Below are 18,498 nucleotides of genomic sequence, written 5' to 3'. Positions count from 1 at the left end.
GTGTTGTTGATCCGATCCGTCCTCCAGGGCTGGGCAACCATCTTCTTTTAACCTTAAAGAGAGAGCAGAGTAGGGTGCACAGAAAAGAACTTTCCCACCCATCCCATATTTTTTTTAAAATAAATTATGCAATACCCGTCCATAGTTTCAAAGACTTTATTTTGCAAAATCATTTCAGCATATGGATTATGAGGGTGCGGTCGTATTTGGCCGGTCGTGGCAATGGCTAAAGTGCGTACAGTGGGGGGGTGTCGTTTGCAGCAATAAAAACATCGGAAAGTTTTACTCATTCATTTGTAAGAGACTAAAACGTCTATTAATTGGCTGGGGGTTCGGGGGCATATATTTTCATAATTTAGAAGCATAATCATAACAGTTGTAATCAGATTTCCTATATGCATACCGTACGTGTGTGTCGTAAATGGGGTTTACATCAGTTATAAAAATATAATACATTGTACATTCGTAATCAACATTTGTAACGGGGATCTTTTCATACTGTTCGTCGAGTAAGTTCTCCTTGTCTTTTCTAGCCAAGTGTACAAAGGATCATATAAAATCTCAGAACATCAAGTTTATATTAGTGCGAAGGAACACCACGAGGTGTTCGTAAGTTCCGATTGATACCAGCGCCATTTTGGGCGGGGCCGGCTCAGTCCGGAAGCAGCATCAGGGGGAAATGTTTCCATTACTGGCAGTTTGGACCAGAGTCCTTTTCGGCAGTTCTAGAATTCACGCTAACAGAAGGTGTGGCAATGTCATGTTTGTTTCGTTGGCGATCAAGGCAGCCGTCCCTTACCGGAAACCTGCAAAGGCCGAAGGTTCCGCCGGGGACCCTTGTAGGATCTTCAAGGCTGCGGAGATGCTGTCGGAGATGGGGGCTCGTGCTCCAGAGGGCAAATGTTCGAGTTATATTGCTGGTCAAAGTTACTCTAGTGGCCGGGGCCCACCTTCCAGCGGACCCAGACGCCATTTTGAGGCCCCACCGGGGCCACTCTCGTCGAGTTTGCAAGAGTGGAAGAGACCCTTCGGAGTGAAAGGAAGAGGTCCCTGTTTTGTGAAAGCGGGACGTTCGGCTGGGGTGCGGCTGTGATGCCCCCACCTGGGGGCAAGGGAGACTCGTTCGCATCGTCTCCTTCTCCCGGTGTACTCCATGCCGCTCCTTTTCATCGCCCCGCATGAAGGCCTCTCCACATCCGGTGTTCCCCAAGTGCCACCATTGTACGTTCGGTGCTGCGCAAGTACTGGGGTGCCACCATTGTACGTTCGGTGCTGCGCAAGTACTGGGGTGCCACCATTGTACGTTCGGTGCTGTGGAAGTATTGGCACCATCGCCTGACTGGGGGTGTTCGGCGTCGGGCTGGGGGCTGGGAAACCTCCTACCGGTGGAGGTGGGAGAGGCTCGTCCGCGTCGCCTCTCCCTCCCAGCCCAACTTGGACAAATTGTTGTGGAGGTACGTGCAGGACATCCCGCCGTCCAGGACTGCTGCGGCTGTGACGGAAGAGAAAAGGAAGAGGTGCCTCGTTCTCCTCTGGACATGTGGCGGGACTACCTTAGTCTTTCCAGGCCCGTTGCGGCCGGCCAAGGAGACATGTGGCGGGACTACCTGCAAATGCCCAGGTTGCGGGCTCCTGCCTCTCCTCCGGCTCCCCCATACGTTAAGATTTCCTGACCAAGAGTTGGCGGCCGGGCTCGCCTTATATGGGTTGCCGTTGGTTGGGCGTAGCCGTAACCCTGCCCTACTTTGGAAGGTTCCAGAATGGGGGGGGGGGGCGAATGTTCTGTTTGACTTTCATTTTCTACAGTTTATCGTTATTATTCCTTGTTTGTTGTGTTAAATTAAAAGTTCAAGTTCATTAATGGTCTACGGATTTTGTTTTACCATTTCTTTCTTTCCAGGTTGCTTTTATGCTAAGTTTCTGCTAACAGGGGTCGAGTAACACGGAAACACGTGTAGAGGGATGACGCAGATTTGCACATTACATACACACAAACTCAGACGGGGGACAGTACAAGTACGACATACAAAGACCCAAGACAAATATAAAAACAGTTATTGGTCATAATTATCTCTTTCCGTCTGTGAATTTTAAACGAGGCTGGGTTCCCGTCTTGACATTGCCCGACCTAGGAGAACGTGAGCATGCCGCTGAGATTTTCCTGGCGATATCTGTGCCATCGGGCATAATCAAACGTGGTGGTTCTGTCTGGTCTGTCTATGTAAGTCGGGTTCTTCTTTGTCTCGCGCCTTTTCTCGTACTGTCGGTCTGTCGTTCTTGTCGGCCCTTTGCCTTTACTCACGCTCAGTAGAGTCGGGCATTGGGCTTTCCAGTGTCCGACATACCTACAAAAAGCGCATTGGTCTGACCCTAAGTCTGGTCGTCCTTTGCATAGTGTCGGGGGATAAGTTGTGGGTAGCGGTGTCCTGGGGTTGTCCTGTCGGTATATTTCCCTACTTGGTTTATCCTCGTCTTTTCTCTGTCGTTTCGTAGCCTCTCTGCGCCACATACCGAGACTGTCGAGCATAATTGGCGTTGTCTTATTATTTCGAAGGGCTATTTCTAACGTTTCTATTTTATCAAGGTCAAAGGATCCTGCCAGTGGCCACTGTTTGTCTTGACTCTCTTCGGTATACCTGTGCCATAATTTATTATAGGCTATGGTGACTAACCCATAGTTTATGAACATGTCCTTATTAGGGGTGCCTTCTAATGGAGCTATATGGTCCACCTCTAATACGCGGTCCGGACTAAACAGGCTATTTATCAGTGGGGAGAAGACAGACATGACGGCTCGTAACGAGGGACTAAAAAGTCAGCACTGCCTATCTTATCACTAGGTGCAAAGACCGTACAGAATATTTCTATTCAACGTTGTTTGCAGGTAGTGAATACCTCATGGATCAAAAAAAATATATAAAACCAAACGACCAATAAATAACAATGGGGAGAATGAGTAGGTCCGCAAAGATCTGCGTTACCTACCCTTTTCACTATCTGCAAAAAGGGTGGTCTCTTCCCTGCTTGCAGACAGGGAATCTCCAGGAAACAATAGTTTGCGAACAACAGTTCAGTTTCAAGCAATTATTGAGTGGGGGAGAAAAGAATAAGCACGGCTGCTACCCTACCTATCCTCCACTGTTTGCAAAGAGAGAGAGAGCCTGTTGTTTCTCCGTTTGCAGACAGTGAATCTCCAAATAAAAATAAACAGAGCAATACTAGTATTTTTGGACAATCAAACAATCAAGCAAATTTTTCGCAACTTGTCGTGGTAACACGACCTTACCCGGACCGCATGGACAGTTTCTTGTCTTCCGAATCCAGCGCCCGATCGTCCTCTTTTTCTCGTATTTCTCACGGCACTCCTGATGGTTCCCAGTCAGGACCGTAGATCACTCGAGAGAGGTCTGTTCGGAACTAGTGAAGTTCGGATGATCGGCTGCCAGACGAGGGTCTATTGGGCAAGAGCTCTCCCGATCGTTGCAGTCGTTCACTCTGTCGTCGGGACCTCTCCCACTGGATCCACGAGTCGCTGATGGGCCCCACGCTTGGGACGCCAATTGTAAAAAGTTCAATCGGGTCGGGGACAATCGATATTTGCCCGGCAGTATTGCCTCTGTGACCCTCTAGTTATTTAAATCAATGAAGAGGCAGGCGCTGGAGACTGGAAAGCAGGAAACAAGGTTTTTTTTATTCTCTCCGGAGGAGAACACAACGAAACGGACAGAAGGTATCGTTCTGAGGTGCTCTAACTGTATTCCTGAGGCCTGGCCTCTTATACACACATTTATGACTTTATTGTAGATTACACATACATGTTAAAGCTTTGATGTACGGAAAAGACATTCTCGGAACTCCCCTTTGGGCCCGTTCCCACACACATTTACAGTTGAAGTCCCCACCCTAGTCACAACAGGTGATGAGCATCGTGCAGCTGGATAATCCGCCGATTCACGGAATGTGGGGGGTTTGATCGGATCTCATGGGGTGGGGGCTTTGATCAACCCGGGGATTCTTTGATGGGGGAAGCTTTCTATTGTACGGGGAGGGGCAAGGACGGTATCGGCAGAGCTGGGTGTCGGCTTGGGAACGGGGAGGACAAAACGGGCACACGGGGAAAAAGGGTTTTGCATCTAAGGGCCGGAGATCATGAAAGGAAAGCAGGGAGGTGTCGCGCTGGGAACAGGATGAGGGCCTGGGGCAGAGCAGCGCCGAAGAGGGGTTTATGACTCAAGGCAGGTGCAAGCAGGGGGTGGATAGCGTGCAGGCTTAGTGAAGGCGAAGGGCTATGTCAGGGGCCAGCGGCATGCAAAAGGGTTCGTTCTGATCGGGGCATCTTAGAAAATGGCGGGCGCGCACGACAAAAGTGTGGCATCAGGGGAAGAGGCAAGATGGCGCAGATAATGTTCACCAAAACGTACTAATTTTCAACACTGGGCCAGGGACAGACTAATTTGCATGTAGCCAGGTTCTGAACTGGGATGGTGCAGTGAGCTAAAAAACGGTGATGGATCAAGCCCTAATCTTTTGACTGGGTAGGAGTGTTCTGCTTAATTCAGATACTCTGTCCATCACCACCCCCTTTATGAATCATTAAAAGTCAAGAGCACTCAATGGAGGCAGCACTGTTTGGAGGATTTGCATCAGTAAATTCAATTTAGTCTAAACATTAGGCTGTAAGTCAATGACTTCCGCTGCTCTGTGTAACAAAACTGAAAGGAAGCAATGTCTTCCATTGATAGATGAAGAGTCAAATTCAGTCTCTGGAGATGTGTCCAGCTCACTTGCATTCTGGAAGTCCAAATAAAGTCCTTCATCAGCACAATGAGGGGGAAGCAGTTAGTCAACATTCTCATTGTGGGTGACAGGACAAGTGTATCCTGCATGAATCTCTGAGTCCAAGCGCTATTCTAGCTCGCACCATAAAAGTTGAATCTTCTTCTTGCAAAACCATTGAAGACTTTCCAAGAGACCACAGCACACTTAATATTTAACTGAACAAGAAAGGTCATGTTTTTTGTGTGTTGGTGATATACCATATCTAGTGGAAGAGTAAGATAGATTTCAGTGTTAACATATATATGTGAAAGGACAGTTTAAGTGCTGTTATGGCTACAAAACCAACACCTACAACCACTGAAATTCTACTACCTGTGTTTGATACTCTTTTGTAGCTTGCACACGTCACTTTTCTCTTGTAACACACTGTTTGCTACCTCTCACATTTTGTTTGCTTTAGATACTTGCACAAGTGCCACCATTGCCTATGTAACATTTGTTCTTGTGTTTGAGTGCCTGCCATTTATTGCAGTATTATCCTTCTACCTGTGTTTGGTACTCTTTTGTAGCTTGCACACGTCACTTTTCTCTTGTAACACACTGTTTGCTACCTCTCACATTTTGTTTGCTTTAGATACTTGCACAAGTGCCACCATTGCCTATGTAACGTTTGTTCTTGTGTTTGAGTGCCTGCCATTTATTGCAGTATTATCCTTCTACCTGTGTTTGGTACTCTTTTGTAGCTTGCACACGTCACTTTTCTCTTGTAATACACTGTTAGCTACCTCTCACATTTTGTTTGCTTTACATACCTGCACAAGTGCCACCATTGCCTACGTAACGATTGTTCTTGTGTTTGAGTGTCCACCATTTATTGCAGTATTATACCACTACTTGTACTTTGTATACCTTTGTAACCTGCACACATGTCACTTTTTCCTCCTAAAATGTACCGTTTGCTACCTCTTGTATTTTGTTTGCTCACATTTGTCACTTTTGCCTCATGTAATTTAATGTTTGCTGTTGTAATTTGTTCACTTGTAAGTTTCTCCTCATGTACCATTACTGTTCCTTTTGTGAAGCGCTCTGACACCTTCGGGTAAAGTCCGCGCTATATAAAAACGCATAAATAAATAAATTACAGCAGCCAGAGCTACCAATAATGTGCCTTTCGACATGCACAGTGGGGGCTAACCACAGAATCAGTCGCTGAGCCCAACACATCTGCAAGTGACCAACCCATACTGCGCATGGCCTTCGGCTGTGCACACCTGGGGTTGCCCGTAGGGCATTAGCTCCAACAGGCCCAATGTCCAAACCTCGGGTAGCGGTCAAACCACCAATACTCAGCCTTTTTTAACGTAGCAGAGTGGTCACAGGACCTACAATATGAGCAGGCCGTGTACCAAACCCTGCACAGGCGGCCGATCTCTGCAGTAAAAAACCTTTGGCGATTATGGTTCATCTAACCATAACTGGCGAATTTCAGGGTCTTTTAGGTTTCGTTTTTTTAACTCTACCTGCACTTTAACTGCGACTTTCAAAGTGAATTTCCGAAGTTTAAAAAAACAAAAACACATTTAAGCTATTATAACAGAAGTTAAGCATAACTTTACTATAACCTGTTTTTTCTGTGATTTTTTTTATATAAACCACATGAAACTGTTCCTTCTGCTTAACCACTTACTTACAGACAACGCTCACCAAGCAGTGGCCTGTCGCTAGGCCCTGGGCCAACCCACTACAAGCACCTAACCCCGCTGCCTTCAAGCAAGCACAGAGGGGAAAACAATAGGGCCTGGCTACAATCTGTTCCACACACGGTCTTTGGCCACGTGCAGCACGGGTTGGCGCTTCCAACAGCAATGTGTGCTGTAGTGCACAGAATTCTCCCACCCCCAATACAGGTTTCACAAATACTGAGGACCTAGAATGGAAACGAGTATTGGAAAATCCGAAGATAAAAAATCACCTTTTAAAAAAAAAAAACATTCATACCACTTGCAACACAGTGCTCATCAGAAATGTTTCTGATTCAGCCAAACAATCAAAGAGTAGCAGATTGAAGACTTTGCAGCTGGATTTGCAAATGGGCAATGCACAAATTCAGAAAAAGCTCCCTCAGCCAATAATGTACCTTTATTTTATTTTTTTACTGGATTAGTGAATCCTCATGGATTTGTAAATCTGTGGATGATCTGTGAATTTTCGGTACAGTGCTCTATAAATTTGAACCACTTCATGCTCAGACGGAACACTTTTTAGCAGCTAATTTCTCTAAACCTACTTAACAGATTTACACCAAACCAAGCAAAGAAACTTCTTAGTCTAATATTTTACTTGCACACCAAGCCTGGTGTAAATTTCGTTCACCCATTATTTTCTGCAACAAAGTTCAAAGAATAATATGGGACTTACAATTTGAAATGTCACTGTTGGACTTGCATCTTTGGCGTGGTTTCCCCAGTCTTTTTGCCTCTACCTCCTGTATTTTTTATGCTGTGCTGGAATTCATTTTTACTGGTTTAGATGCATTGGGCACTTTGCCACTGCTGATCAGTGTCACAGTGCAAGTGCTCCCTGTGTCAATTGTTATTACAATTGGTTCTCCCTGATTGGCGTACTTGATTTACTGGCAAGCCCCTAGTAAAGTGCACTTAGTGTGCCAGGGTGTGTAAATCAAATGCTACTAGTGGGCCTGCACCACTAATTGTGCCACCCACATGAGTAGCTCTGAAAAGGTATCTCAGACCTGCTACTGCAGTTTGTTGACTGTCATGTCGATCTGGCAAGTGCACCCATTTTGCCAGGCCCTTACCACCTCTTTTCTTCTATGTAAGACACCCCTATGGTAAGCCCATGGTACCCACATGGTGCAGTGTTTGTGAAAGGTAGGACATGTACTGGTGTGAGTGACATGTCCTGAAAGTGAAATAATGCCAATTTCGTGTTTCACTATTGAAAGGCTCTCTGTCCCATAGGACAGAATGGGAGGAACTTTGTAACCTCTTACAAGTATAAGTCCCCATTGGGACAAGATAGAGAAATAAAGCTTATCACATCGATCTCCAAGGCCTCCTGGATTTCCACGCATCTCACCTGTGCAGCAAGTCTTCCCTACGCATCACCCATGGACCAGAACCGTCTTCGAGTCGACTCATCAGTTACCCCCTAAAGACTGGATTTGACGCCTCACTTTTCCTGCGTGCAGCAAAACTGTTGCATTGCCTCTCCAGGTCTCAGGAATTGATGCATCTCTGTGTTTTTCTATGCTTCTCATCTGTGCGGCTGTTTGGCCTTGTGAATTTTGACCTATCTTCAGGTACTTTGTGTAGAATCACGCATCCATAGTTTTCTATGGACCCAGTTACTTGAAACCTTTGGAAAGTCATATTGTATTACATGTATGTTGGATTTTTATAGTTTTGGTCTTGTGAAGTTTAGATAAAGATACTTTATTTTTCTAAACTGGTGTGGTGCTATCACTGTGTGTTTGTGTACAAATACTTTACACATTGCCTTTGGGATAAGTCTGTCTGCTCGTGCCAAGCTACCCAGGGGGTGAGCAGAGGTTATCTAAAGTGTGTATACCCCTCACCCCGACTAGAAACATGGGTCCCTATTTGGACAAAAGTACTTACCTCTGCCAACTAGAGACCCCCATTTTTAACAGTCACTTTTTGGGCCCCAACTTGAGAGATTTGAACAAAACTTGGCATTAAGAACCCAAAGTGGATTTACTTATTTTTGCAAAGTTTTGTGCAGATTCTTCTAATGATGCCAACGTTCTACTTAGAAAACCAATAATGCTGTTTCAACAGTAACTCTGACCTAACCATGTAATATATATTTATTCTACAATGTAAGGCATGCACTATGAGGCAGATATTCGCTCGGGCAATCGAGGTCCATTTACAACTATCTGGATCAATAGTTTTGTAATAAATTTAAAAAACAAGAGAAAGGAAATAGGCAACTTCTTTAGTGGCCTTAGTATAACCAGGGATTGAAGACATTGTATCAATAAAAACGCCTTTGACACAAAACACAATTTTCACTTTAATATTTTACATCATTTTCTATTGCTTGAATCGTGTAATTTTTATAAACAAACAGCAGCACATTTTAAATTGTACAGGAAACAAAGGTTTAGGATCAGGGATGTCTAAAAAGCTGGAACACTTGAGAGATGTGACACCAGCCAGAACTAGGCCATCAAATGAATAACAGAAAAGCCACACTGTAGTCAGTAAATACTCGAAACAAGCTGAGCCAGAAGAATCGGCTGCACTTCACCATTCTCGTCCTCATCAAATGCTACAGCTGCGAGGTGTCTGGGTGTCGATCAAGACTTTTATACAGTGTCCAGTCATGCTCCTTCTAAGAGCATGAGAAATATGCCCAGCGCTTTGATTGATAGTTCTGTAATCCTTGCTTTTCACCTTCAAGCGAACATTCATGAATGCATCCTGGCTCAGCTGCCATCACTGGGCATTCACTTGAAACAGACAACACATATTAAGGGTCTACAGTATGATGGAACAATGTAAGGGTTTCAGAAGAGCTTATCCTAGGATGGGTCAGATGTGGGTCAGGGGTGAGAGATTGTTCCAAACATGGAGTGAGGCAATTCTTGGCCTAACACTGGAAGGTATCAGGCTTTATCATCTCTCTGTGGAGTCAAGCCACAGAAGCAGCAAACGTGACTTCGACAGCTCTACAACGATTGTGCAATACTTCAGGTAGGAGACCACTGTGTCTCTCAGGCAGGCCATCTTAAGAAGGAAGCTCAAACTAGGCAGCAGGTACAGCCCTTTGCCCTCAATCAGGCTCTCCTTATCCCTGCATGGATAATGTTGCCAACTGAAACAGCATTTTGGAAAAATGTGGCCTATCCCATTTCAAACATCCAACACATTTTACAGTTTCTATGTGCAATCGAAACGCATGGGAACCAACAATGAAATGCCTTGCAATGGTACCAGTAGTGCCACTGTGAGACAGTGAGTTGGGGATTTGAAATAAAATGTATAAAATTCTTTGATGTAGGATTCTTTTGAGTTGGAAGACCACTCTTAGGTGGTGTGCAAATACCCGTCCAGTGTTCTGGAGTACATATGATTTATATCAGGAAGACAATCCTAAAACCCCAGGGCAACTAAAACATGAACCACTCGGTAAGAGACCTTTCTGAATGATCTGTGCAATTACATTAGTCAGCGGAGCAAAATTATATTTTTTAGGATGGAACAAGTCATGCTCTTATAAGCATGAAAACATACTAAGGAAGGTTATAAAGTATAGGATCTACAAGTTAGCAACCGCTTTACAGCAGTCTGTCAAAGGTTATGCAGTCATAACCTTAACTAACAACTCCAAACTCAAAGCTCTTTGTGCTTCCTCACACTTATGATAGAAAGAGAGCCAGCACAATGTCAAACCTAAAGTCAACATAAACCACGAGGTTAGTGAAAAGTTCTTTCCATTGATCGGTGCCTTGCCATGAACAACCGACATGTTCTATAAATATTCAGGTCTTGCTAATCCATTGCACATGAAGATAACTGGGAATAATTCATTCAGAAAACTGATCCGGGAGGTGAAAACTTCAATCCACAACAATGCGATTCGATGTTCAATAAACCTAAAATCCATTTCCAAAATCTTGATTTTAAGGGTTGAAGGGAGAAGGTTGGGGGAAAACTATGGGAGCTTCTAAGATGATTCAAGCAACCATTATATTAAGTAATAAAAAGGGGAGCAAACTTGTGATGGCTGTCTAGTGAATTGAGTGTTAACAATAACAAAGAAAGTGGAGGTAGAAAAAACAGCAAAAGTGTAAAGTGCTAAACCAAATAAACACTGAAACTAGCTGAGAACGGAAGACTCCTCAATGAGTTTAGGCCCCCACTGGTCACCTGCAATGAGGGGGGTACTCGATGACTGAAACCAGAAAAGCACACCCTGGTGTCTCGTCAACATATCCCAAAGGATTTAGATTCCAATGAATTTTCAGTCCCACTGTCAATGGTGTCAGCATGGTTCAGAAAGCCTTGACAACCGCTAATGTCTAGCCTTTCTTTAAAACCTGGTCAACATACTCATGATACTGTTATCATAAGTGATTAAATGATCAATGAGCAGGTTGCTTTACGACCATAGTTCTTCCATAGGAGATATTGTCAACAGATCTTAACCTAGAACCACTTCCATAGATGAATCGACTCAATGCTGATCAGTGTCATTCTATCGTAATCCTTAACAAGTATACAATGACTAACTAATTAGACTGCATGTGGGATTGCCTCGGTATATTATCCTGGACAATAAAAATAATGACAAAAGTATTTGATATGTTAAGACATCGAAACAATATTGTAACCGCATCCAAACTCCAGGTGGCTAAACCAACCACTAGCGATGGGATTGTCGGTGTATGGGAATTTCGACCAATAAATGTTACTACCATGGATGGCAGCTTCAATGTAAACAATGAAAGATCAATCTACATTTCCCCAAAAGGTTCTCTAGTATCTTTATTGTATCCGAGCACTCCGCTATGCCCCAATGACTAAACAGGCTCACTGTTGGCTTGGGCATTGTTTGAATCTTCGGTCTAAATTGGGATTATGGGGGCAAATAGAAAGCCAGACTAAAAATTTATCCTAATTTTTTTAAGTCAATTTCTGGCATACAGACTGCCTTAAATCAATAGAAAACACAACTAACATATTTTCCTTGGGAAAAAGTTGTACTTTGATAGAAGGAGTACAACATGGCAGAGAAAAGGAACAATGTGACTAAATGCAACACAAAGTGAACCAATAGTAGAGATGGGGGTGGGGATGTTATTACTGCTGAGGGTATCTACATCCTATGAAAACTGAAACAATCCATCACTGGTCAGATGATCCTTCTATAGATGGTGCTGTAGTTCTCAGTTGTGCCCCGAAGCCTAATCTTTGTTACTGATTGTATCGTTGTGTGTCCAAGCCAAACCCACATATGACCATACTGCCTGGAACTAATGTGCAGCAGATCTAGCCAGTCACGTCATTTCTGTATGGTGACCATAACCTATTACTAGATGACCAACCTCTGCGACCAATCAAGGCATTGCCATTGTGCTGTAACTCGCGCCTAACTACCCTAGCTCAACTGTCAGAGTAGTGGCAGAATCGTCATTTTACTATAGCCATCACCAAACTGTCTTCTTCCCGATAGCACTGTTTACAACCTTTACCACAACACAAACCGCCAGAACATAATGCTGTAAAACAGATCATGACCTATTTTATCCGCGATCAGACGCCAAGTGACCCACAAACTGTCTCCCTACCAAACTTACGAATTTTGCCTTGTAAGCATGACAAATTCTCCCCTGAAGTGTACGGCTGATGACAACAACAATGTTGCAACCTAGAACAAATCGTAAAAAAAAGAAAAAAAAAAAGAACTATTAGTTTCCTGAGGATGCCTTAGTTTGTTGCACTTGAATTGGTTTCTAAAATGTAATATATAACCGATTATGGTCTGTAGACTAGCAGAATTTACTTTCATTTTTTTTTTTGCATTGACAGCCTACTTAAAAAGGACAATACCTGGGGAAAGTTCTGACAATCATATTGGAGAGATGTTAGAACTAAAGTGGCCTTTTAACGAAAGCTTGGTTTAAATTCCATAGTGACTGGCTAAATCGAAAACGGCCTTAGAATTAAAACTTGCTGTGCTTATAATGTTATTAAAATTTACTGTTGCTTTTTTCATAAATGCACATTAAATTGTGCTTTATAGCTTAAAATCACCATGAAACCGTCAATTCTGAAAAAGAACACCCAGGAGAGGCTATTTCATAGTGATGGCTGCTTGCCACCCTGCATTACACGTGATGCATGTGATATAACAAAGTCATCAACGACTGTAAACTTAGCTGTTGGAGTCGTGTGACCGCTTTTTTATTTTGGAAATTAATATAAACTTGTAACAGTAAATTACCGCAACTAAGCTTGTGACGGTAAAGTAGAGGGCATCTTTGAAAAGTCAATTACCCTGCCAAGTTAGTATTTTACTAATACCACTCAAGAGGTCACTCACTATCTTACCCTAGGTTTTGGTCTATCCAAATTTTAATTGTGTTTTTGTTTTTTTAGCTCTCAGATTTCCTAGCCAAAAAACACCAGGTTTTCAAAGCTGCGAGGAAGCAAATCTTGTGCAGAAATGAGAACAACGGATTCGTTTACACTGGACTGGATTAAATGAAGTATTTGCATAGCAGCAGAAAAAAATGTTTTAATTCTTTAAAATAATATTTTGGAAGTAAGTTCCAGAGTTGGAGGTTCACTGATCTCGGTCGTCAGGTCATAGGTCCAAATACTCTCAAAAGAGCAGGGAGCTTTGATAAGAGAATTCGAGGACTTGTGGATACAGGTGTTGAATAGTTGAGGCATCCAGATCTTACAAAATTGCTTGATAAAACATGAGACCAAGCACAGGAGCAAAACACACTGAAAATGTGATCTGAAAGACCCATAATCAGAGATTCTGCCTAATAACAATAGGCCACGTGCAAGTGTTAGGGATCTGAAAACCTTGCTGTCCAGCTAGATGATTAAACACAGACACGTACAGCAGGGTTCTCACCCCCAACATTTTCCTTAGCATCGAAAGCTTGTATTTAGCCTTGGAACCAGGCAGGGAGCGGATCTAGATGTTGCGGGAGTAAAAGGACGACTGTGTAGTAAATACCAAAAAGGATTAAGGGCAATATAGGCTGCACTTTGTTTTTTAAATAGTTAAAATAATAATAAAAAAAAAGAGATTCACTTCATATCACTGATCCGGACACATGTATGATTAGATTGTTTTGAAAAATAAATAAATAAATGACAAAAAAAAAAAAAACAGAACGGGTTTCCAGGTCAGCCTGCCAGGTTTCGGGGCAGTCACTGAACGGCAAAAATAAGGGCTCAATTATTAGTAAGGTATCCGGGCGAGGCTTCCAGGTAAGATCTGCCCACGCTGCTGCCCCTGGTGGGAAGGAAGGGGCTTACGCCATGCATCAGCCGAAGGATGTAGGGAGAGGTTGAAGGAATGGCAATAAATAATAACTGCAAAGTGGGGGGGCTCACAGCTGTGCTGCTTTAAAGGGGTCCACAGGGGAAATCAGTCTCTGGATTGCGGTCTCACAGTTTAGTTCATTTCCCCCACAGCTTTATGAAATCCTTTTTAGTCTGTGGTGAGGGACCTCCAGGGGTCACATCCTGGGTGAGTACTTGGGGTTTCTTGGCATCTCGGTGAACGACTTGAGCTCATATGGGATCCCAGAATCCACTTCGATGGACTTGCGGGAGAAGAGCAGCCTGATATCGTCGTGAAGATAGATCTTCCCGGACTTGGACTTCTGAAACCTGGTGAAGAAATTAGAATCACAGTGAGATGGGCTAGTTATGAAGCCATGTCAAATCCTAGATCTACCGCTGCTTAAATCAACACCCCGAGTAGCAGTAACATTGGGTAAGAGATATGACAAGTGTCAAGTAATGAAGAGTAAATAAGATAGCGTCTCTGTCCAAGTTTGAGTGACATGCGGTAAGTCAATTATTGAAAAGAAAACAAGAATTTGCAGAAAAGTTTTCCAACAATCAAAGTATTCTGTAAAAAAAAATGCTACTCGCCTGAAGTTGGAGGGGGAAGCAGCAGTCATAATTTAGAGAAACCATTTTTTCAGATGGTCTACCCAAACAGCTATTGCTACTCTTTATCTGGTGTCCAACACGGGGCGTAACTTACAGTTAGAGTAACAGATAGTATCAGTGGTACCTGAATCAGTAACTAAACCTTCATTCGCTCACACAGAGTGGCTGTTGAGACTATTTAGCTTTTAGGGATACAGAGCCTTCATGGTTTTCTTTAATTTTAAAATTTGTGAGTTCCAAAATCTCTGGTCGAACAGGTTTTTGCAAGTGGTGCTTGCAAACCCCCAGTTTCCACTTTTCTTTAAGAATGATTTCAGTACTGTCTTAAGCTGAGGTGCGACACCCGAGTGGCTGTATCCGCAGATCCCATATTCTGGTTACATAGGTGCCATTTTACACTACACTAGAACTTGGGAGCTTTTACGAGGAGGACGCCAACTATCTTATGCTTTGGAGATACACAGTTATGAGGAGTACACTGGAACTTCTGTGCCCAAATTGATATTAGCTCACAGATCTAACATAAACATGCTGGTTTATGGTGGATAATTGTGGTGATCCATATGAAACACGTCCACAATGGTGAGTAAACATGAGGTTTTATTGCGGACAGAGCTGCCTCACACCACCCCGTAGCTCCAGCAACTGACATGAAACGATTGGATAGAATCCAACCCCAAAAGCGCCACATTCCTACGGGCCCCATATGTGACAAGCAGTATTGTGACTGGGACAAGGACACTACAATAACCTTTACAGGCATGCTGCTAACATACTTGCCTCCATGACAGAACACAAAATATTGATTGTTCACTCTACCGGTTCTTGTCAAAAGCAAATATCTCTAACGTAGAAAACATGTAAGACAGGAACTAGATTTGGATTATTCCATTTTAGACATTGAAAGGCATTTGGCCAGTTTGTGAATGGATAAATAATACTAAGACAATATCATGTAAAGTGGCCTTTAGGAGTTATTTCTACCCTAAATACTTAACATGTTTTACAACAAAAGATCCAAGGTCTGTCTAAATGTCTGAATGTGTCCTCTATGCTACAGGAGTGCACCAAACCTGTGTGATATATATGGAGTGGGTAATACTGATCATGTTGTATCAATGTTTAATAACGGCAATTAAACACATTTTAATAAAGGATTTCTGATGAACTTATACCAATTGCTGTTCATTTCTAGATGGACAAACTAAAGTTACAGAGTTTAAGGTTTGTCTAGGAAGGTGGAATCTTACTGCATGGTTGCCCCCACTTTTTTCCTGGTGTTTAGATGGTTTTTGACTTAGTTTGGCTGGTATCCCTGCTAATCAGGGCCCCAGCCTAGCGGCTTCCTCTCTAAATTGATTACATGTACATTAGGTACACTCCAGATTGGTTACCCTTGTGAGTCCCTAGTATATGGTACCTTAGGTAGTAAGGGCATAGGTACCCCAGAGGCCTACCAGGGGCTGAAGCAAGTATTATGCCACCCCTGGGAAGCCTTCAAAAATGGCACGCCAGGTCAGCTACTGCAGCCTGGGTAAGGCGGTGCATGCACCCCTTACTAAGATATAGGTTACCTATATCTACCTTATATCACTGACACATATAATCCTAGAAGTCACTCTTATGGCAGGCCTTATCAATCCTAAAGGCAGAGGGCTTTGTTTTGTGTGAGAGGGTGCCCATGCTAGTGCAGGTACTTCCTTATATGGCCACTTAGTCAATAAAGTGGTACAAAAGGGGGTGGTGATGGACGGAGCATCTGAACCAATCAAACACTCACACCCAGTCAACAGATCTGGGTTTAATCCATCACCGTTCTTTAGCCCACTCTGCCACCCCAGTTCAGACATGGCCATATGTAAATCAGTCTGACCCTGTGCCTCATGGGCACAGTCCAGCCCGAACTGCCAAGCCATGCCTTCCCTGGACCGGAAACAAGCTACCGAGGACCGGTTTCTGGCATTTCAGCCGTCTTCAGCCCGGCTTGCTTGAATCCAGTGGCAAAGTGAGTAAGGGACTTACGTCTGAGCATACCCTGCCAACTTATGGCGAACAAAGTGGTACAAAAAGGGGTGGTAATGGACGGAGCATCTGAACCAATCAAACACTCACACCCAGTCAACAGATCTGGGTTTAATCCATCACCGTTCTTTAGCCCACTCTGCAACCCCAGATCAGACATGGCCATATGCAAACCAGTCTGACCCTGTGCCTCATGGGAACAGTCCAGCCTGAACTGCCAAGCCATGCCTTCCCTGGACCAGAAACGAGCTACCGAGGACCGGTTTCTGGCATTTCAGCCGTCTTCAGCCCGGCTTGCTTGAATCCAGTGGCAAAGTGAGCAAGGGACTCACGTCCGAGCATACCCTGCCAACTTATGGCGAACAAAGTGGTACAAAAGAGGGTGGTGATGGACGGAGCATCTGAACCAATCAAACACTCACACCCAGTCAACAGATCTGGGTTTAATCCATCACCGTTCTTTAGCCCACTCTGCCACCCCAGTTCAGACATGGCTATATGCAAATCAGTCTGACCCTGTGCCTCATGGGAACAGTCCAGCCCGAACTGCCAAGCCATGCCTTCCCTGGACCGGAAATAAGCTACCGAAGACCGGTTTCTGGCATTTCAGCCGTCTTCAGCCCGGCTTGCTTTAATCCAGTGGCAAAGTGAGCAAGGGACTCACGTCTGAGCATACCCTGCCAACTTATGGCGAACAAAGTGGTACAAAAGGGGGTGGTGATGGACGGAGCATCTGAACCAATCGGACACTTACACCCAGTCAACAGATCTGGGTTTAATCCATCACCGTTCTTTAGCCCACTCTGCCACCCCAGTTCAGACATGGCCATATGCAAATCAGTCGGACCCTGTGCCTCATGGGAACAGTCCAGCCCGAACTGCCAGCCATGCCTTCCCACGGTGATGGATTAAACCCAGATCTGTTGACTGGGTGTGAGTGTTTGATTGGTTCAGATGCTCCTTCCATCACCACCCCCTTTTGTACCACTTAGTCAATAAAGGCTCACCTGGACACGGTTAGCCTCATATCCTTTCGTTTGGGGAGGGGGGGTTGTGTAGGAAGGTGGAATCTTACTGCGTGGTTGCCCCCACTTTTTTCCTGGTGTTTTGATGGTTTTTGACTTAGTTTGGCCGGGATCCCTGCTAATCAGGGTCCCAGCCTAGCTGCTTCCTCTCCAAATTGATTGCATGTACATTAGGTACACTCCAGATTGGTTACTGGGTTACTCTTGTAAGTCCCTAGTACATGGTACCTTAGGTAATAAGGGCATAGATACCCCAGAGGCCTACCAAGGGCTGAAGCAAGTATTATGCCACCCCTGGGAAGCCTTCCAAAATGGCACCACAGGTCTGCTACTGCAGCCTGGGTACGGTGGTGCATGCACCCCTTACTGAGATATAGGTTACCTATATCTACCTTATATCACTGACACATATAAACCTATAAGTCGCTCCTATGGCAGGCCTTATCAATCCTGAAGGCAGAGTGCTTGGTTTTGTGTGAGAGGGTGCCCATGCAGGAGCAGGATGCCTCTGCAGCTTTCGGAATCACTTCTCTGTAGCTGTTCGGTGATGCAGCCAGACCATATACCCTTAAGTGCATTATAACCTTATGGTTAATGCTAACTTTGGAATGGCCGCATGGAAACATGACGTGCTTGGTGTCAAACACTTTGGAATTCTACCCCCGCCAGTTCTGGCGGTGGGGGTAGAATTCCACCTTTCTAGAGGGAGAAGACATGTACACACTTACCTGACCGGTAATAGTTTAAAAGAGCCCCAGCATCACAAAATGGATGCTGCAGCGAGTCTGACCTCCTACTGCTGGACGAAACTCCATCAGGGGAGGCCTGGACAATAGGTTTCCTGTCACAGGGCGGTGTAACCACCTCTCAGACAGGCTTTAGTGTATTGGCTGGCATCCTGGTCTGGCCCTCAGATGGATTTCCTCCTTTCTTCATAAGCGATTCTAGGCAGTCCGTCTGGCTAACTTTTCGGCCCA

The 18,498-nt window shown here is 44.3% G+C and overlaps 1 protein-coding gene across 2 annotated transcripts in view; it reads right to left on the bottom strand.

Annotated features, from left to right (window-relative positions):
• Positions 1–8,825: 8,825 nt before the first annotated feature.
• The window catches only part of ATOSB (atos homolog B), a 436,391-nt gene continuing 426,718 nt past the window's right edge, over positions 8,826–18,498 (bottom strand). For both annotated transcript variants that reach the window (XM_078674669.1, XM_078674668.1), the window contains one exon: positions 8,826–14,186. In XM_078674669.1, coding sequence (XP_078530795.1) covers positions 14,033–14,186 — 154 coding nt within the window. In that variant the 3' untranslated portion in view covers positions 8,826–14,032. The remainder of the gene's footprint in view (positions 14,187–18,498) is intronic.

Source organism: Lissotriton helveticus, chromosome 2_1, assembly GCF_964261635.1.
Source record: "Lissotriton helveticus chromosome 2_1, aLisHel1.1, whole genome shotgun sequence".
Classification (NCBI taxonomy): domain Eukaryota; kingdom Metazoa; phylum Chordata; class Amphibia; order Caudata; family Salamandridae; genus Lissotriton; species Lissotriton helveticus.
Note: the sequence above shows the minus strand (reverse complement) of the source record. Positions and strands in the feature narration are given on the sequence as shown.